The 21,665-nt window shown below is 43.8% G+C and overlaps 2 protein-coding genes across 6 annotated transcripts in view; one reads left to right on the top strand and one right to left on the bottom strand.

Annotated features, from left to right (window-relative positions):
* Nucleotides 1-995: 995 nt before the first annotated feature.
* The window catches only part of GIMD1 (GIMAP family P-loop NTPase domain containing 1), a 39,916-nt gene continuing 19,246 nt past the window's right edge, over nt 996-21,665 (top strand). For 3 of the 4 annotated variants that reach the window (XM_084625515.1, XM_084625516.1, XM_084625513.1), the window contains exons 1-2: nt 996-1,078; nt 4,716-5,131. In XM_084625515.1, coding sequence (XP_084481641.1) covers nt 4,739-5,131 — 393 coding nt within the window. In that variant the 5' untranslated portion in view covers nt 996-1,078; nt 4,716-4,738. Of the gene's footprint in view, nt 1,079-4,715; nt 5,132-19,206; nt 21,142-21,665 lie in introns of those variants that run through there. The other variant, XM_084625514.1, reaches the window with a different exon arrangement.
* AIMP1 (aminoacyl tRNA synthetase complex interacting multifunctional protein 1) overlaps nt 21,281-21,665 on the bottom strand; it is a 64,990-nt gene continuing 64,605 nt past the window's right edge. For both annotated transcript variants that reach the window (XM_084625512.1, XM_084625511.1), the window contains exon 7: nt 21,281-21,532. In XM_084625512.1, the coding sequence (XP_084481638.1) occupies nt 21,366-21,532 (167 nt within the window). In that variant the 3' untranslated portion in view covers nt 21,281-21,365. The remainder of the gene's footprint in view (nt 21,533-21,665) is intronic.

The raw sequence follows: 21,665 nt of genomic DNA, 5'->3' as shown, positions 1-21,665 counted from the left end.
CCATCCTGGAGGAAACAAGCTGCAGGCTGCCACAACGAGTCAGCTGAATGTCTCAGCTTTAGGCAGGGTGCTAAGACCTGCTAATTGGATGGGTCACCAGAAGAGCTCTGACCCCACTGTTACCACGATATTGGCTAAATATACTACTAAAAGTATACTGCATGAGCTACAGCCAACACACAACTGATACTAGGTACAGAAGTGGTCTGAGGGTGCGCTTCAGACCTAGGCTGTTATAGTTAGGCTAGGGTTGAGGCCAAATTAAGGCTAGGGTTTGGTTTTCACAATGCTATAGTCTCATGAATTTAGTGGAGATTGAACAATTCTTTCACTCCTAGCGATAGTCCCTCCATAGCAAGGATGGAGCATATTGGCAGGATGAGGAAGCTTGGTCTGGTGTTTCCCATATTATGGCCACTCTGTCTAAATGGAGGGTTTTAAGTTCAGATCCTCAAACATATTCTAGGCACTTAACTCCGATCGATTTTAGTGAGTTAGGTGGCAAAATATCTTAGAGGATCTGGGCCTTAGTCTCTAGGGCTGTGAAACAATCTCAGTGCATTTTTAATAGATTAAATAGGTTTCAGGTAATTTATTTTAAATCATGCTGTGAAATATTGGTAGGAACTGTGAAACGGAAGTTTAATAAGGTCATCATAAAAATACAAGAAAATGTTTGCTTTGTTCACACACATCTCTGGTATTTTATTATGCATGGTTTAAAAATATGGGGAGGTGAAATTATCACTAAAACCCTCCTCACTACTCCCCAGAAAAAGAGTGCTGGTTCAACCAGTTGGTAAAAATGAAGGTAATATTTATAGAAGTCATTTTCAAGTGGTCCCAAGGGAAACCAGACCTCAAAACTGCAGGCAAGTAAAAGGAAGTTAATGGGCGATGCTGATTATTGGACAGACTTCTCAGGTACAGAGAGGATTTCTCAGTAATAGATTAACTAGAGTATCAGTGCGTATCAGTCTCTGTGTGGTACACTACCGTTGTCAGTTTCAAAGTTCACACTGAAAACCAGCAGAGTCTGAATGAAGTCCGGGTAGAGGAAGACTTAAGGGAAAGTGAGGTAAGTGACACACTGAAACAGACAAGTTATGAATTTAAGAATGGGGTGGGTGGAGAGGGGGTGGAATCAGCAAAAATCAGTGATAAAAAGCAATACTTAATACTGTAGAGAAGCGTATGCAGCCATCTTGCTGTGATTTTCCTGTGCTGATCTGCATCCCTGTGATTGATTTTCAAAGGTTCTGAGCATGTGTGGCTCCCTTTGACTTCAGTTGGTGGTGGGGATCCTGGGCACTTCTGAAAATCCAGTTCATGGTGACAAACAGTCCCAGGTAATAGGGACAGCAGTTGGTATTTAAAAATAAACACTTTCCTAAACAGGTTTAATGAATCTGAAGTGAGTAAGGGGAGATTATTAATTCAACTATCCCAATTTTCTCTGTTCATTTTCAGTGAAATTAATAAAGTACCTGTTTTCCTAGGTTTTTCCGTAATGATTAGACAGCTATTCCCCCCTTCATTAATATGAATTAGAAAGTTCAATATCTGTACTTCAATCGTCAGAGGATGGATTCATCCTCAGGCTTTTGTTAACTATCGCCACCTGTAAGAGCTAGTGCCTCCTGTAAAATGAGGACTAGTTAAAATTACCTCTTGAACAGGTACAAGAGAGCCTAAATAAATATACAATGTTGGGTGATGGACATTCTAAAAATATTCACTGAATATGAAATATCACAATCATTTAAACAATGCTTGTGAAGTTTCTAGTGTCACTGCTTACCTAGACCGACACTTTATTCCCAAATACGGGCACTGTCTTTTTTGACACGTCCCTGAAATCCTAATTATTTTTAACTATAAAATGTATGTAAAGTCCTTTTGAGACAATCAATGGTCTGGATCCAGGTAGTAAAGGCTCTTAAGACACTGCATTATTTTAAATTAATAGGCACTATAAAGAGGAGCTGTCTTTTTAGTGGTTTTATTTGTGTATGTATATATTGAAAATAAATAATTAGTTGTCTGTCCTCTCCATCACCATCAATCATCATCACCACCTCTCATCTTTCCCTTCCCCAGGTCCTAAGTGATTTTAGATTGCTATAGCACCAATGTGTCATGCAGTGTTGTTATAGCAGTGTTGGTGCCAGGATATTAGAGAGGCAAGGTGGGCAAGTTAATATCTTTTACTGGAAACTTCTGTTGGAGAGAGAGAGAAGCTTTCGAGCGTACACAGAGCTCTTCCTCAGACCTGGGAAATGTACTCAGAGGGTACGTCGACATATAAACTAGATACCTTCTGGCTTGCGGTGCTCAGTCTGCGGCGCTGTTGTATAGCTGTGTAGACTTCTGGGCTCCAGCCAGAGCCCAGACTCTGGGACCCTGCAAGGGGGAAGGGTCCTGGAGCCCAGAAGTTTACACACCATGAAACAGCCCCACAGCTCAAGACGACTGGCCTGTGCCAGCCATGGGTTTCTCTTTGCTGTGTAGACATTCTCAGAGTGTCACAGGTGGAACACATTGTTTACCATAAGTACAGTAACTCCTCACTTAAAGTCATCCCGGTTAACATTGTTTCGTTGTTAGGTTGCTGATCTATTAGAATGGGGTGGGCAAACTTTTTGCCCTGAGGGCCACATCGGGGTTCCCAAACTGTATGGAGGGCCGGGTAGGGAAGGTTGTGCCTCCCCAAACAGCGTGGCCTCTGCCCCCTATCCACCCACTCCCACTTCCCCTGACTGCCCCTCTCAGAACTTCTGACCCCCCCAACTTCTTGTCCCCTGACCATCCCCTCCCTGGACCCCCCACCTCTAACTGCCCCCCCGGGACTCAACTCCTATCCAAGCCCCCCTGCCCCCTGACTGCACAATCCCTATCCACCCCCGCACCCGATGTCAGGCCCCCCGGAACTCCCACGCCTATCCAACACCCCGTTCCCCGGCCCTTAACTACCTCCCCCAGAACCTCTGCCCCATCCAACTGCCCCCTATCCCCTGACTGCCCCCCGGGACCCCTTACCCCTTATCCAACCCTCCCACCCCCCGCCTCCTTACCATGCCGCTCAGAGCGGCGGGACTGGCAGCTGTGCTGTCCAGCCAGCACAAGCCACACTGGGGAGAAGGGGGGGGATTGGGGGGAGATGGACCACAGGAGGGGAGGGGCCAGGGACTAGCTTCCCCAGCCAGGAGTTCAAGGGCTGGGCAGGATGGTCCTGCGAGCCGGATGTGGCCCATGGGCCGTAGTTTGCCCACCTCTGTATTAGAACATACTCATTTAAAGTCACGCAATGTTCTGTTATAATGTTGTTTGGCTCACCCCGCTCCGTCCGCCTATTCCAGCTGGGGAGTGGGCAAGCCCTCGACCCCACTCCCCAGCAGGAGCGCTGGGCAGGCAGAGCAGGTCAAGTACCCATGTCCCAACCCTGCTATGCTCCTCTCTCAATCGAGTTTCACAATCATCATTTGTGAGTACAGTATTAAATTGTTTAAAACTTATACTGTATATGTATATGATGTCTTTTGTCAAGTGAAAAAAATTTCCCTGGAACCTAACCCTTCCTATTTACATTAATTCTTATGGTGAAATTGGATACGCTTAACATGGTTTTGCTTAAAGTAGCATTTTTCAGGAATATAATTACAGTGTTAAGGAGTTACTGTAGTTAACACATATTTCAAGGGACCATTCAAGATGAAGTAGCCTGTTAACACGACAAACTTCAACCACCTGTCCATTAAAAACTTTGGAAACACCAACACCAGCAAAGAAAAAAGCAAAAGCTTGTCTCTCTCACCAACAGAAGTTGGTCCAACGAAATATATTACCTCACCTACCTTGCCTCTCGAAAATGGATTAGACAAATTTCTGTAGTTCCAACCTGAAGAGTCTGGAATGTTGGCCATGGCAGATGTTGCTATGCCAGCATCACCTTGGAAAGGGGCAGAGGGCACCTGTTCTGGTGTGTTTGTTCTGGAACTGGAACCCCTTCTGGATCCCTCTCTACTGGCAGTTTTGGGACAATTGGTGACCTGTGGTAATGCTCAAGTGTGTAACTCCAAACAGTTGTTTGACAGAGGGGAGACGAAGGTGAAGACAGAGCTCAGAAATTGGCTGCTGGAACAGCATGTGAGCTACCCGCGTGGTGGAGGACATGCTCCCTAAGTTTTGTGGGGTTTGAGCTGCTTCCCTCATGCCATCAGGTTTCTAGGGCTTGATGTTAGTTTAACTCACAAAACACAGCTACAGAACCTACTCCTCTCCCCTCTGTTCTCTCCCTGTCACCATCTCCTCTGTAATCTCTCTCCCACCCCCTTCCCCATTGTTCTCTCCTTAGTTGGACTGTTTCCCCTACATTGGTCACTTGTGCTCCCTAGTTTCTCTCAGCTCCCTCCTGATTCTCTTGATATAGGAGATCTGCTGATGTGGGACAACTGCTATGGCACTTCAATCCGGGTTCCCTATTTGTGGATAGCAAGGGTGGACAGTGGGTACAGAGGAATGCTCCTTGGGGTCAGTCAGAGGTACTTCTCTGATTGGCACTTTACTCCCCACACTGCCGAAGTGCTTCAGTCAGAGCAGGTCAAAGTGCTTCAAGGTGCAGTTCTTATGGTTTACTGGTTATTTCTGAAAGTTGCTTTGGTATCACCCAGCTAAAACAGCTATTAATAGTATTTGTTCTGGATTTGCTGAAACAGGTGTGTGGACAAAGGCAGATACAATGTCTGACACCGATGAGATGACCATCAATCTTCTCTTGGTTGGAAGGACCCAGAGTGGCAAAAGTGCTGCTGGGAATAGCCTTCTGGGCAGCTCTGACTTTGACAGCCATCTATCCCCAAGCTCTGTGACCACATGCTGCAGTCTCGGATGCAGCTGCCGCATCTCAGGCTTCACACGCCGAAATGGCTACGAGCTAGCCCTGCGGGTTCATGTCATGGACACTCCAGGGTATCCTCACAGCAGCCTGAGCAAAGAAGAGGTGCGGCAAGCGGTGAGGGCAGCTCTGGCTCAGCACTTTGGAGAGGAGGGCCTTCACCTAGCACTCTTGGTCCTGAGAGCTGACTTACCTCTTTGTGAAGAAGAAAATCATCACACAATTCAGCTAGTCCAGGTAAAAAATTCTCTACATCCTGGCAACTCTGTTGTTTTTAGAACTAGGAACCCTCAAATGATATCAGCTGAAGTAGAAAGGAGACAGGTAGGTGCAGTTCCCACACCCACCTCTCCCTCCCTCCCACAGCCCAGGCTTGTTCTAGCTAAAACTCAGTAGCATTTCTGTGTTGCAGACAAACTTTTCATTTTAAATTTGATGGAAGAAAGTTAAACACGGAACAGGTGGCCAAGTATTATTCACTTAATTATAGCAGGGCTAAGCAGAAAGGGGCCTGTGAATCTGGTTTACCATTAAGAATGTTTTTCTCCCCCATCCCACCCCCATAATAGGATTTACATGTATTGCCTTTTGAGGTTTATTATCAAGGACCCAGACCTGTTGAGAAGAAATGCTACTTTAATCATCTGCAACTAGAAGCTAAATGAACTATATGCAAAGAACTACATTAACATGGGGTGAATTAAGGTGTTTTGAATTGCACAAAACCCAGAGGAACTTCAAAAACTAAAACTTTCCACCAGCACCTTAACTCTGCCCCCTAAAACACATATGCATTTTCCAAGAATTGTACTTGGTGAATGTTAAGTTTGTCAATGTTTATATAATAATTGATAGTTAAAACAAGAGGAATGTTTGATCAAAGCCACTGCTATTTTAGTAAGACAGTAGAACCTCAGTTATGAACACCAGAGTTACAAACTGACGGGTCAATCACATACCTCATTGGAACCAGAAGTATGCAATCAAGCAGCAGCAATAAAAAAGCAATACAGTACCATGTTAAGCATAAACTATTAAAAATAAAGGGGGAAAGTTATAAAAAAAAATCTGACAAGGTAAGGAAACTTGTTTTTTTGTTTAAATTAAGATGTTTAAAAGCAGCATTTTCCTTCTGCATAGTAAAGTTTCAAAGCTGTATTAAGTCAATGTTCAGTTGAAACGTTTCAATAAACAACCATGTTCAGAGTTACAAATAACCTCCATTCCAGAGGCGTTTGTAACTGAGGTGCTACTGTACTACTATTCTGCTTTTTTATAGCAGTTGTCATCTGATCTTCTCAAAGCACTTTACAAATAAGAAAAATTTGTCAAAACTCCCCTGTGAGGTAGAGGTTATTCCCATTTACCAGATAAGGAAACCACAGATAGAGATATTAAGTGAATAGCCCACGGCCACACAGGTACCTTGTAGGTAGAACTGGGAGTATAGCTCAGATCATCTACCTCTCTTATAATACCAATAGTGTTCAAAGCTAAGCGGGGAGTAATATACTTTACATTTCTTTAGCAACTTTCCTCTGGTGGGGATTCACTATAACAAATGAGTGTTTCAATCCCTTGCGCTGGGATGGAGACTCCTCCTCCTCCTTTGTAGGTGGCTGAAATTCACCCAAAAATTGCTGACACTTAGCAACAACAACAAGAACGGTCACTCACCTTCAAACTGTTGTTCTTCAAGATGTATTGTTCATGTCCATTCCAAACAGGTGTGCACGGCAGCTGGAAAACTTTTCCCCTAACAGCATCAGTCAGGTAGGCCTGGGTTCCCCCTGGAGTCACGCCTTCAGGGTGCTCAATATAGACCCCAGCTCACCTGCCACTGCCTCAGTTCCTTCTTGCCGGCTACTCCAACAGAGGGGTAGGAGGGTGGGCATTGGAATGGACATGAACAACACATCTTGAAGAACAGATACAAGAAGGTGAATAACCATTTTTTCTTCTTTGGGTGCTTGTTCACGTCAACTCCAATCAGGTGACTCACAAGCCTGAGTTCTGGAGGTGGGGTCTGAGTCATCCACTGATTAGAGCACTGCTCTTTCTAAAGGCCTGTGGAGTGATTGCGCAGTGCATGGGGAAAGTGCGTATGGAGGACCATGTCACTGCTCTGCAGATTTCTTGGGTGGGAACCTGTGCCAGGAATGCCATTAAAGAAGCCCGAGCCCTGATGGAGTGCGCAGCGATTGGGGAAGCAGGTACACCTGCCAGGTTGTAGCACTCATGGATGCAGGACGTGATCCATGACGAAATCCGTTGAGAAGACAAAAGAAGACCTTTCATTCTGTCCACCCCTGCCACAAATAACTGGATGGACTTTTGGAACGGCTTTGTTCTCTCAACGTATAAGGCTATTGCACTGCAGACAGCCAACGAGAAGCCTTTGCTCCCTGCCGCTCAAGTGCGGCTTAGGCTAGAACACTGGGAGGAAGATGTCCTGGTTCATGTACAACTGGAAGACAACCTTTGGGAGGAAAGCTGGGTGAGGCCTGAGCTGAACCTTGTCCTTACAAGAACACAGTATAAGGAGCTTCTGATGTTAGGGCCCTGAGCTCAGACACCCTCCTGGTTATTGCTACCAAAAATACCACCTTCTTTGAGAGCAGGGAGCACATCGCCAAAAGGTTTAAAGGGCAGACCCATGAGTCTGGAAGGGACCAGATTGAGGTCCCAAGCCCGGACAGGCTGTCAGGACCTTTAAGAAAATGGCTGACCACAGGATTAGCAAAGACCGAGTGGCCCTCTGCGCCTTGGTGAAAGGTCGAGATGGAGGCCAACTAGACCCTTATTGATGAGATAGAGAAGATATTCCAGTATAAGTGGTACAAAGGTAAGCATCGGGGGATGAATGGTACTGCGCAGACCAGATTGAAAATCTCTTCCACTTGGCAAGGTAGGTGGCTGTCATGGAAGGTTTGCTACTGCCAAGGAGGACTTGTCTAACCAGGTCTGAGCAGACGAGCTCCATCAGGTTCAGCCATGGAGCTTCCAAGCCATGAGGTGCAGCGACTCAAGCTTCGGGTGTTGGAGACTGTCAGGATCCTGTGTTAGTACATCCGTGAAGAGCAGCAAGGTGACTGGAGCTTCCACGGACATTTCCAGGAGTAATGTGTACCAGTCCTGGCAGGGCCAGTCTGGAGTTATCAATATGACCGAGGCTTGTTCCCACTGTATCTTGAGGAGCACCTTGTGGATGAGAGGGATAGGTGGAAATGCATATAGGAGATGGCCTCGCCATGGGAAGAGGAATGCATCTGTGATGGAGCCTGGGCTGTGATTCAGGAAGGAACAAAACTGCTGGGACTTCCTGTTGCGTCATGTGGCGAACAGGTCTATCCGGGGAAAACCCCACTGATGGAAGATTGAGATCGCAACTTCCGGGTGAAGGGACCACTCGTGGCCATGGAACGACCTGCTGAGATAGTCCGCCAACTCATTCCATACTCCAAGGAGATACGATGTTTGCAGATATACCAAATGCTCTACACAGAAGTCCCACAGCATGAAGGCTTCCTGGCACAGGAGAGAGGAGCGTGCACCCTCATTTGTTGACATAAAATGTTGCTGTGGTGTTGTCTGTCATAACTAATACATCTCACTGTCAAGTGGGCTCAGAAACTCTGGCATGCCAGGCAGACTACTCTCAGCTCTCTGACACTGATGTGGAAAGCGAGTTCCACCTGAGACCAGACCAGGACCTCATGTCCTGAGGTCTCCCAAATGTGCTCACCAGCCCAAGACTGACACATCCATCACTAGCAAGAGAGACGGCTGGTGAAGGAGACCCCTGCACATACTACTTGTGGGTCGAGCCACCACAGGAGGGAGTAGAGTACCAGACAAGGTAGGGTTACGATCTTATCCAAGCTGTCCTGGACTGGCTGATACTCCGAGGCTAGACATAACTGAAGAGGTCGAAGTCCGAGTCTGGCATGCTGTACTATGTAGGTACAAGCCACCATGTGCCCCAGGAGCTTCAGGCAATTCCTTGCCGTGGTGGTGGGAAACTGCCAGAGACCTTGTATGATGTCGCTGAGGGACTGAAACGTTGCTTCTGGGAGGTATGTCCTGGCTTGAGTCAAGTCTAGTACTGCCCCTATCTGCTGAACCGGGGACAGAATTGATTTCCCCTCATTCAGAAGGAGGCCCAGTTCATCGAAGTCAACTTGTGCCTTCACTTGAGACCTGGATTGGCCCTTGATAAGCCAGTCGTCGAGGTACAGGAATACCTGTACCTGCCATCTGCACAGGAACATGGCCACAACTGCCATGCACTTGGTGAACACTCGAGGTGCTGCCAATAGGCTGAATGGGAGGACTGTGAACTGGCAGTGGGTGGTGTTCACCACAAACCTGAGGTATTTTCTGAGGGACAGAATTATTGCTCTGTGAAAGTACACATCCTTCAAGTCAAGGGTGGCATACCAGTTTCCTGGATCCATTGAAGGAATGACGGAGGCCACAGAGACCATGCAGAACTTGAGCTTCTTCATGAACTTGTTGAGTTCTCGCAGGTTTAGGGTGGGCCTGAGCCTTCTTTTGGCTTTCGGTATTAGGAAATACCGAGAATAGAAACCCTTGCCCTTTTGCTCCTGAGGAACCTCTTCCACTGCTCCTAGTGAAAGGAGTGAGTGCACCTCCTATATAAGGAATTGCTCATTAGAGAGATCCCTGAAGGACAGGAAAGGGGTGGTGGAAGGGCGGGGTGGGGGTGCACAGAATTGGATGAAGTATCCCCTCTCTACCGTGCGGAGCACCCAGCAGTCTGAAGTGATATGGGACCATGCACGGTAGAAAGGGGACAGTGAGGACGAAAAGGTAAGGTGGGGTAGATCCAGTTCTTGTCCTGGTGCGCTATGCTCAACTGCATCTTCAAAAGGCCAGTCTGGGGCCGGAAGGTGGTTTCGGCTGGCCAGAACCCTGCCCTGAGGATGGATGCAGCCTTTTTTTGCCACTCCTATTCCTCCTCCAAGGAGCGTTCTGTGGTTGGTAGAACTGTGATGGAGGCTGCGGCCAGAAATGCCTGTGCTGAGTCGCAGGAGTATGGAGGCCCAAGGACTTGAGGGTGGCCCTCTAGTCCTTTAAACTGTGGAGTCTATTATTTGTTCTCTCAGAAAAGAAGGCTGAACCCTCAAAGAGGAGGTCCTGAATGGTTTGTTGGACCTCGTAGAGGAGACCCAAGACCTGCAACCAGGAACTCTTCCTCATTGCCACCTCTGTGGCCATTGCGTGGGAGGCAGCGTCTGTCCCGTCCAACGCCACCTGTAGGGAAGCTTGTGCAATTAGTTTCCCTTCCTCCACCAGTGCAGAGAATTCCGCATGGGAGTCCTGTGGCAGCAGGTCTGCAAACTTGGCCTTCGCACTGCAGGTGTTATACAAGTATCTGCTCATACACAGAATGACTGCCGCAAAAAAAAAAAAAAAAAAAAAAAGGACACAAGACGACATTGGCAGACTTGGGGGAAGAATCCAAAACATTTGGTTCTCAATCCCATGCTTTAATCTAAATCTAATTTAATTTAAAATAAACCACAATGGTTTCACAATAGAAAACTGTTAGCGAGTCACCATATATTTGCTTTGACTACAGTAATTTCTGCTCAGGCAGGACTAACTTTTTTTTGAAGTGGGGAGGGACACTACTAAAAGTTAAATTATTTTCTGTTCTTCACAGACAACTGAAAATTATTTTTTCTGGATTTCTAGGGGGAAAAATAGTTTTGGAGGCGTACTGCGGGTGGGGGAGGTTGCGGAGAGAGAAGAAATTCCTTTCCCTTGAACTTTTCCACTGGAAATTTCTCAAATACTTCTCATATGAATGAGCTTCTTTGAAAGTCGGCCAGCGGGTAAACACTGATCATCATTTTCATAGTGTCTATACTGAGCACTATAGGAATGAACTTTCTAAAGAGATACATGATGTTACTCTGACCTAGTAGAGAAAAATCAAGCTCCCAATACCAGGTGCTTTTGGGATAAGGCCCACAGGCAAGGAAAAGGAGAAATGAATCAGAATTCTTTGTATTTAGCCTTTCTATGTGCTATTGGCTGACTAACTCTCTCTGTTGGAAAGGAGATGAAAGATGTTAGGAGATAAGCAAATAGAAGATGATCCTGCCCTCCCCTCCCCCATCTGAATTGAAACCTACTACTTTTGTTTCATGTTTCTGTTATAATTATGGCTCACAGTTGATACAATGGTTAGCTATTTATTTCTAAAAGCCCAGATGTTATGATATCATCATCGAAATAGGGCAGGGCAGCTAGCTGGATCTTGGGGAAACGTTCATATTCGGAACAATAAAGTTTATACTTAACTATCCCAGAAGGACACTAGGACCATGAAAACCTTTTAGCAATCAGCAACAATTCTTGATAAGTCACAGCAATCCTCTCCATATCAGAGGTCGCAGATTGATAAACCACCTAGAATATATTTACACCTTTCTGGATTTTCATTTTATTGGTGTGGTCCTGTGAATTGGGCACAGGACTCAGGGCCAGAAATTCCCAAATTCTAATATTGACCTCCCCGCTCACTTGCCTGACCCTGAGCAAACCACATAACTGACAAAATTAATAAGCAGCTACTTTAAAACAAACAGAAGGAAGTACTTGTTCACACAATGCACAGTCAACCTGTAGAATTCATTGCCAGAGGATGTTGTGAAGGCTAGAAGTATAAATTGGTTCAGAAAAGAATTAGATAGCCATTGATGAGCCTGTCCTCCATTAGGTTATTAGTCAAGATGATCAGGCATGCAACCCAATGCTTTGGGTGTCTCTAAAGTTCCAACTGCCAAAAGCTGGACTAGATGACAAGGGATGGATCACCCAATAATAGCCCTGTTCTTTTCATTCTCTCTCAAACATCTGGCACCAGCCACTGTTGGAAGATAGGCTAGTGGGCTAATGCATAGGCACTGATTCAGTGGGTGCTCCAGGGCTGAAGAACCCATGGGGAAAAAATGGTGGGTGCTGAGCACTCACCAACAGCCTCCTCATCAGAACCTCCCCCGCCAGCACCTCCCGCCCGCTGCCGAGCCCAATCAACTGATCGGCACCTTTTCCCACCCACCGCAAACAGCTGTTTCGCAGCATACAGGAAGCTGGGAAGGAGGCGGGGAGGAATGAGGACGTGGCATGCACAAGGGAGGGGGCAGAACTGGGTGGGAAGAGACAGCGGTGGGGTGGAGACAGGAAGAGACAGGGCAGGGGTGGGGCCTTGAGTCACAGCCAGGAGTCAAGCACCCCACGGCACTTTTGAAAGTCAACGCTTGTGGCTAAATGGATCATTGGTCTGATCCTGTTCTTACATTCTATCCTCTATAATTCCCCACCCCTCTTTGTAAAACCGGAATGATGCTTATCCACATTGCCCCAGGTGGACTGAGAATTCATAAGTTAATATTTTAAAGCGTTTTGAAAATGCAAAGCGCAAGTATATTTCCCTCCATCACACAACAAACATGTTCAGCATGCTATAAATTCTATGCAAAAATGCATTAAGTAACTAATTTGGGAACTTTTCCTTGAAATTTATATTTTACGTGTAAGAAATGGCAAAATTGACCCATCACTATCAACATGCTAGGGCTTTTTATCTTCCTAAGTACAGCAGAATATAAGGAGGTCATGTTCCAGCAGTTAGACCTACACATAGGCAGCACATAATGGAGGCCAGGGGAAACTAAGCCTCCCCACACCTCATGCTATCGGAGGGTGGGAGGGCATGGCAGATTTGGGGCCCCCTGAAAAATCTCCCCCTGCCACAGACCCAGGGCTGGAGGAGCTCTTGTTTTGGGTTACCAACTTTCTAATTGCACAAAACTGAACACCCTTGCCCCAGTCCTTCCCCGAGGCCCCACCTGACCACTTCTGAGCCCCCTCCAACTGCCACTCCAGCCCCCTGCCAGTTGCTTTCCCTCTCCCACCCTCACTCACTTTCACTATGGCAGGAGGTGAAGGCTCCAGCTATAGGCTCTGGGGTGCAGGAGGGGGTTCCAACCTGGGGCAAGGGGTTGGGGTGCAAGTGGTTGTGTGGGGTCTGGGAGGGAGGTAGCATGCAGGAGGGAGCTAACCTCCCCAGTGGGAAGCATCAGCCACCACTTATGGATCTACACATTTCTTTTATTTAGGTGTTATATTTCCTCTTACCAGCATAAAGGCCATATGATTGCTAGTGAAGTAGGAGGGACACAGTCACACACACATTGCACCATAACTACAGCTGCAGTTGTTGAAATATAAACGCCTACTGCTTTATTTACATTAGCGATGTTCATATATGTTCACAAGGCAATATAAAAAGACCCTTGCACTCTCCAGTCCCCCCATAGCAGAAGTTGATTTCTCTCCCTCTCCCCAGTCCTTTAGTCAATAGCAGATGCCTATTTGCTTACTCTAAGAGAGAGAGAACAGTAAAGCATTTTCCTTAGTTGTTAATAATTATCCAGGTAATAATTATGGCATAGAGCAGTTAATATAATTGACAGAATTGCACATTAGTGTTGCACCTGTGACATTTTTATTTTAAAATGCGATTTAAAAAATTTAATTTGAAAGGTAAAACTTTGCCCTCTACTACAGCATGCTTCTGCAGCTACCCAATGTGCCCTACTACCTAGCCCATTTGGCACAGTCTCTTATTCACAATATACAATTTGCCTCATACCTTTAATCTTTAGGTTCTAAGCCCTGGGGAACTGAACACAGCTATATAGCAGAAACTCCCTCTCCTTACTGCCTGTTCCTACCAACTTTATATCTTCCCCTTGAACTAATTACCTCATTAGCACCACCATTGCCTCCAGCTGGCAGCAATCCCCACCATTACTGGTTAATTGATTCCAGTTAAGCTCATGATCTTATATGCAATTACCTAAGAGCCCAGGGTACTAGATCTTACACTGTCATACATGCCTCTCTCTGTCTGGTATTTGTATATGCCCCTCACCACAGTATCTCATCATTTAGATCAGTGGTCCCCAAACTTTTCACATTCCTCCCCCTCTGCAGGCTGGGATCCCTGCGGGTGGGGGAAGGGCACAGACAGGATAAGGGGGCCAGGGCCAAGGCTGCGACTACAAATGGGGGTGGGTCTGAAGCTGGGAACTGAGCCGTGGCCAGGGACTGAGGCCGGGAGCCCCAGCTGGGGCCAGGAGTGGAGCTGCAGCCAGAACCAGCACTGTGGCAGAGCTGGAGGCAGAGGGGCTAGGTGCATTCCTGCCTGCAGGCCGTGCCATCCCCTGCCCCAGGTTTGGGACCACTGCTTTATATTATAATTGGAATGGCTTGAAGCTGCCTATGTTGACAGTAGTTACCTAACAGCTGCCCAGTCACCTACATCAAAAACTATAGCTCAGTCCAAGTTCTCTGTAGAAAGGTAACCGAATCCAGGTTGACAGGTTTCAGAGTAGCAGCCGTGTTAGTCTGTATTCGCAAAAAGAAAAGGAGGACTTGTGGCACCTTAGAGACTAACCAATTTATTAGAGCATAAGCTTTCGTGAGCTACAGCTCACTTCCTCAGATGCATATCGTGGAAACTGCAGCCTGCTGCAGTTTCCACGATATGCATCTGAGGAAGTGAGCTGTAGCTCACGAAAGCTTATGCTCTAATAAATTGGTTAGTCTCTAAGGTGCCACAAGTCCTCCTTTTCTTTTTGCGAATCCAGGTTAACATTTATAAGTTCTGGTTCAAGATGTAGAATAGAACAGTGGCTTCCAAACTTTTTTTTTATTTGCGGACCCCTAAATAATTTCAAATGGAGGTATAGACCCTTTTCAAATCTATTGTCAGTATATATAGTTGAATTCTGTTCAATCAATTTTCAGCTTAAGCCTTTCACAGACCCCTGAAACAACTCCACGGACCACTGGTTGAGAAATACCAGAATAGAGGTTCTGGCCTATTGTTTTTCCCAGCTCCTCCCACTTCTGATATTTTTCTTGCAGTCTCCCACCCCTAACTGTTTTTAGTTATGTTAATTATCTTACCACATGGCTTAGGAGAAATAACTGGTTAAGGTTTATCGTCTGCAACTTAGATTCAGACCTGGGTATTGCAGAGACTGCCCTATAGATTGTCCTTTCTGGGAAACTGATTAATATAAAGAGTTCACATTACATCTGACAGCTGCCTTCTAAGCTGTTGACTGTAAGTTGGTGTTGGCTTGACTATGATCATAGGCTCTTGCTGAACATTTCCAGGTGTATTGGAGCAATTGCTCATCAGCCCCAAGAGCTCTTATTCATTATACTTCTCAGACATCCATCTTGTTTATCCAGATGCTCAATGAGTGCATTAGACAATGGGAAGGGTTAATAAGAAGGCATGGTCTGAGGTGTAAATTCACTTTAAAAATACAGTATTTGAAATTCATTAATTTTACATTCACATTTCATGTGACCTGTTTTCTGAATACATAAAATATCAAAATTCATAAAGTGAATAATTCAACTTCACTGAAAAAGGAGTCAGCTCTAAAAAAAGGGTGTGTGGCTTACACAACCAAGTATTTCATACTGACCTAGGATTTTGACTGCCTCTCCATTTCCCACCGTACCTAGGCTATAAGCACCTCCCAGGAAAATAAGATTGGCGTAGCATGATCCCTATGAGATTTCATTAAGTCTTTTGCTCTCCTCCTTTCTCAGAATATAGGAAACTGTTTGCAATATGTTTTATTTTGTAAGATGGGAGTGGCAACTGTTGTAAACGTTGTTATGGCTGTGGTGGAAAATCTTTAATCAGAGAGAAAGCTTCTGCAATATGATCTAAAAGGTATCAGACTCTGGATTAGATTCAATGCTCCTGAATGCTGAGAAGATATGATAACTGGCCCTGTGGATATGTGGAAAGCAGTGGACATGATATATCTTGACTTTAGAAAAGCTTTTGATAGTTTCCCACAATATTCTTGCCAGCAAGTTAAAAAAGGTATGGATTGGATGAATGGACTATAAGGTGGATAGAAAGCTGTCAAGATCATCGGACCCAAAGGGGAGTGATCAACGGCTCGATGTCTAGTTGGCAGCCAGTATCTAGTGGAATGCCCCAGGGGTCCGACCTGGGGACCGTTTTGTTCAACATCTTCATTAATAATCTGGACGATGGGATGGATTGCACCCTCAGCAAGTTCGCGGATGACACTAAACTGAGGGAGAGATAGATATGCTGGAGGGTAGGGATAGGGTCCAGGGTGACCTACACCAATTGGAGGATTGGGCCAAAAGAAATCTGATGGACAAGTGCAGAGTCCTGCACTTAGGATGGAAGAATCCCATGCACTGCTACAGGCTGGGGACCGACTGGCTAAGCAGCAGTTCCACAGAAAAGGACCTGGGAATTACAGTGGATGAGAAGCTGGATATGAGCCAACAGTGTGTTCTTGTTGCCAAGAAGGCTAATGGCATATTGGGCTGCATTAGTAGGAGCGTTGCCAGCAGATCAAAGGAAGTGATTATTCCCCTCTATTTGGCACTGGTGAGGCCACATCTGGAGTATTGCGTCCAGTTTTGGGCTCCCCACTATAGAAAGGATGTGGACAAATTGGAGTCCAGCAGAGGGCAACAAAAATGACTAGGGGCTGTGGCATATAAAATTTGTGAGGAGAGGCTGAGGGAACTGGGCTTATTTAGTCTGCAGAGGAGAAGAGTGAGGGGGGATTGGATAGCAGCCTTCAAGTACCTGAAGCGGGGTTCCAAAGAGGATGGAGCTTGGCTGTTCTCAGTGGTGGCAGATGACAGAACAAGAAGTAGTGGTCTCAAGTTGCAGTGGGGGAGGTCTAAGTTGGATATTAGGAAAAACTATTTCATTAGGAGGGTGGTGAAGTACTGGAATGGGTTATCTAGAGAGGTGGTAGAATCTCCATCCTTAGGGCTTTGTCAAGCCAGGCCTTAGAAACCTCTGGCTGGGATGATTTAGTTGGGGAAGGTCCTGCTTTGAGCAGAGGGCTGGACTAGATGACCTCCTGAGGTCTCTTCCAACCATAATGTTCTGATTCTAATGCTCTTTCCACAGGCAGATTCCCATGACCAAGCATTCCTTATAATCAACTCTTCTGTGTCTTGTTCTGGGCTTTGGTGGACTTCGTCCCAGAAGAACAGAACTAATTTGACTATCATAAATGGTGATGTGGTCTCTAGCTGTAGATGGTGCTTGACATGGTTCATCATACATAAAGGGTTCATATTTAAGAAACATGGGGTAGATGGGAAAGATGTACATAAGCAAAACCTTTATATTTCTAATGACACTATGTATTAAGAATTCAGACCTCACTGATTTTTTGAAACAAAATCAACTAATCAACCTAATTATTACAGCACTTTAATCTGATTTAAAACTGGTAACTTTCAGTATTTACACAATATTGGGACACTTGATGCAATTTGGCTGGCATAATTTATGTTCCGCACACACCTAAATACTCCCTATTGAACATGATAGTCTTTACTTTGTGTCAATATATTGTAAATTGTTGCTGTGTGAAGTTAAACCACTCATGCATATCACATCACCTTGAGAAGTGGCTGCATTTCCATGGTGGGTGAAGAAATTCTTCTGTATCAACTGTGTATAACACAGAGTTCCTTTAAGGCACCAATACCAAGATCCAAAGTGACAATTCTTAACCACGTGAATTCAAATTAGTTTTCTCTGAAAATTTACATACCAATCCCACTTCAGGAACAGGCTGGGTTCTCAAACATACCTTCAAGGAGCAAGACTGCATGATGTTTTCTATCTCTAATTTCTAAAATAACCTAAGCTACTAATTTACTTGATAAAAGCCTATTGGAGCATTCATATTTGGATTTTTAAGAATAAAAACTGTATTTGTCTTACCTGTTTCATGATCACAGACTATTTATGTTAAAAATACTAAAAAATTAGAGTTCTCAAAATATAAGAAATTAAAGACCGGAGTCTGTAAAGCATTGGGCCTTGAATCTTTTAGATTTAAACTCTGACAGCAGAAATTGATGCCTCGCTTCTATGGAAAAATAATGGACTAGAATTCCTTACGTTCCCTCAATTTTGGCTGTACATTGTAGTCTTATCTGCAAGCATAGCCCCCAGAGTTTGTACACAGCATCACTGAGATTAACAGGACTTTGCAATGGCAAGAAGATGTTGATGAAAGATACGGCCTTGCATGTCCCGAGTTGCAGACACCTTTGCTTAAATTACATTTTAGTATCAGGTGCTTTTGAAATAAAAACCCAAATGAATAATGTACGCTACAAGCATACATTTGCTCTTGCATCACCCACTTTGCATACTTATTTGAAAGAATATTGTCAAGAGATGTTTTTTTTTTTTTTTTCAAATTTTCCTTTATTTGCCAGTAACTCCTGGAAGATTAAAACTGAATAGCGTTTTCCTTGTGGTGTCACCATGTTAGCAACCATTTTACTGTATGGATGCTAACAGGTGCAGGGGGGACGAAAGAGCAATGAAGCAGCAAAAGCACACAAAGAATTATACTGACATGCTGAACGGATAAGAAAATAAAGGTGTCACATTTTGAGTCTGATTCTTGAGTGTACTTTTAAACAAAATGTGCACAGTAAATACAATTTACTGTAAAACAATGAAATGCAAATCAACCAAAAAGAAAACTTACAATTAATTGTATAGGCAATGAGCTTTAAAGGATTTCATAAAAACAGACCCAACTGAGCTTCATATAAAAAGGGAACGTAAGCCTCAATTAGCAACCCTACCAGGGAAAGTTGTTGTTTCTCCCCTCATCTATGATTTTACATTAAAAAAAGGGATAGGAACACTATTTACAGATATTTGAGTCCATCATACTATATTAACAGTTCTCAACTGTATTTTTAGTATTGCTTGGCATCAGATTATGCTTTCACAAACACAGTGTAAATGTCTTACATAATCAACTTTCATATCTTAGTAGGAAAAGATAACTGTTCCTGTATTTCAGAAGCCTTTGTGGGATCAAGAGATGAAGTTATTTTTTAATTTTGGATGGAGTGGGATGCAAATTCCGTATGAGAGCTTTATGCAATCTGCTTTATAGTCATCAAAAAAAGTCTCTTGACCACCTATCTTAATTATAAATGGTATTAACACCTTTGAAGGTCAAGGAATTGTAGCCATTTACTTGCAATTCAAACTGTATGACCTGGCTTTCTGCCAGAAAGAGAATACTTACTGGTCTGTCAATACATACATACTTTCAATGTTTACTGAATCTAATTTGATGAATGCGGATGGAGATGGAAACAAGAAATGATACCTATTTGAGATTTGTTTTTCATTACAGGAACTTCTGGGTCCCACATGGAAAAACTTCACTGCAATTCTATTTACGCACGCAGATAAGGTAGAAGAGGCAGGATTAAATGGAGACCAATACTTTCATATTGCCTCAGATGCCCTGTTAAACCTTTTGAGCTCAGTACAACAGAGATACATTTTTGTTGACAACCAGGCAAACACACTCCAACAGGAAAGAAAAACAATCTTAAGAAAAATCATGGAATTTATAAGAAAAAATAGTTACCAAGTGCTTCTAGTTAAATAAATGCATGGTGACAAACACAAATTACCTCTCACGTACTCATTTACTGACAGCCATCTTTTCTACTTTGGGATAAAATGACACGCAGAGAAGAGGACTCTAGCAGCCAGCACTAAATGCGTGGCGTATTCATGCCCAAATCAACATTTGCATTTCACTTTTCATAAAATAGATTAAAACCGTTTAGACTACCAAATTAGATACCATAAACATCTATAGTATGCCTACCACCCTACTATCTAACAGCCATTATCACACCAGATCACAGATTCAGGTTGAATTCTGGACAGTATCTCTATCACTGTGTTTACTGATATTACACCACAGGCCATCACATTTTATATTGTAACTCACAAAGAGCAGGTTACTGAGCATAAAATAAGAATACGTTCTCAATGATTGTAGTGCTGCTGTGCATTATTGAATAGCTACCACATCCTACGTCAATTGGTGGCATTTCAGATTTTTTTTTGCATTTGATTCTGCACTATTTACTAAGACAGAAGCACATAGTTTGCAAAGACCCTTCAGATCTTACAAGCTGAAAGTCTCATACTGTAATCTATTTTTCCCCACTGTGCTTCATAATGAATCCTAATTTAAACAGTTTTAACTTCTTAAAGAATATCAGACCTTGTTGGCTGAGTAGATTATAAGGCAGTTTAAATAGCTCCCATGTTTTGAAGATTATTCAGAGTATTTGGAAGAACTAATTATTGCTGCTAGTTCCCAGATGCATGCACAATTAGTACTGTGGGGGTATATCTACAAAGCACATCTAAAAAAATGTGTGTTACTCTCTCCTTTGTGCTTGTCTCTTTTAATTTTATATCATTGTCATTTTGTTGTTTTCCTGTCTTACTGGATGACGTTCAAAATCTGGAAAATTCAGAGACTGAGAAATTTATTATTTCAGTGGTTAGACAATAGATGGACAGTAAATGAAACACAAACTCTTGGAAGTATATTTAAACAGTTATTGGGGATTTGAAAAGGTTAGTTGTGAATTGATATAGTGCTGCCATTCTCAGCTCATGACTTTATATTAATTGTGGCTACTTCCTTTTAACATGTGATGCAGTGAAATAGCTTATTTTAAAGTGTAAAAATAAAATTAGCTGTTCCTGTTACAGTAAAGTATGTGATTCTGTATACAATGTATGTCTGAAGAAATTTCATGAAGTTAAAACACCAAAATGGATTCACTTGATTTTTGTTTCATGCATCAGTGCAGTACTAAAATTTAACTAAATTAATTTCCTTGGTCAGAGTCCATTCTTCATTTATGATTTATGGGTCTGATCTGCCAGACCCACTTCAGTTAAATTGGCAGTCTCTGCTTAGGAGCAGCCAAAAACTACATAGGCAGAGGACTATGACATATCATGAGGGGAACAGAGTTCCACCTATCCACTCTCAGATCACTGACTCTACACTACCTGAATACCTGGCATTAGGGACCTTTCTCTATGAGGGCCCCTGGTTCCTGAGTAATTTTGTGGGTCATAGAGGTTCTCAATCTATCTACCATTGTGGGCCACATCCAGTACTACTTGTATTGCCCTGAGGATGTCACATGGGCCGCAGCTCAGTGCTAATTGGGCCGCAAGTGGACCATGGGCTGCAGGTTGAGAACCACTTTAGAGTGTAGAGTACTTCTCCATCCCTTTCTAAACTAAGCCCAAATATCCTCAGTATCTGCACCCCTTATTCCACTGAAACAGGCTCAAGCATTTAGTTAATAACTATGCACATTATTTAATTAGTTCATATCTTTGGAGAAAAAGAGATCAAAGAAAAATGAATCAATCATGCCTTGGGGGGAATATATTCATGTCTTTATTGTGCTTGCACAGCTTTCCATTTAAGCCTTTGAACAGTTTCTCAGTAAGTGGTTTTATTTATTTGATTCCACTGCTGGCCATCGTCTGAGCCCTGCAGACCCCTTTCCCCTTCACTTCAAATGGAACTCCTTTGTATGTAGCAATGCATTGGTCATTAGTATGAAGGTCAGGTTGGATCTGCTCCCAGATCTTCTTCTTGGGATTAAGTTCCTTCTCAGGTTCTCCTGTTTAAATAAATAAATAAAAACAAGTAACAGACATGAAACAAAAGGAAGAGTATGGGCTGTATGTATGTGTGAGATAGAGTGTAGTAACATTTTCCTTTGAGAATTTATTTGAAGTGATATTGGCTGCCAA

Source organism: Lepidochelys olivacea (genome assembly GCF_965140295.1).
Source record: "Lepidochelys olivacea isolate rLepOli2 genome assembly, chromosome: 4".
In the NCBI taxonomy this organism is placed as follows: domain Eukaryota; kingdom Metazoa; phylum Chordata; order Testudines; family Cheloniidae; genus Lepidochelys; species Lepidochelys olivacea.
The sequence above is the reverse complement of the archived record's forward strand: the minus strand, read 5'-3'. Positions and strand labels throughout refer to the sequence as shown.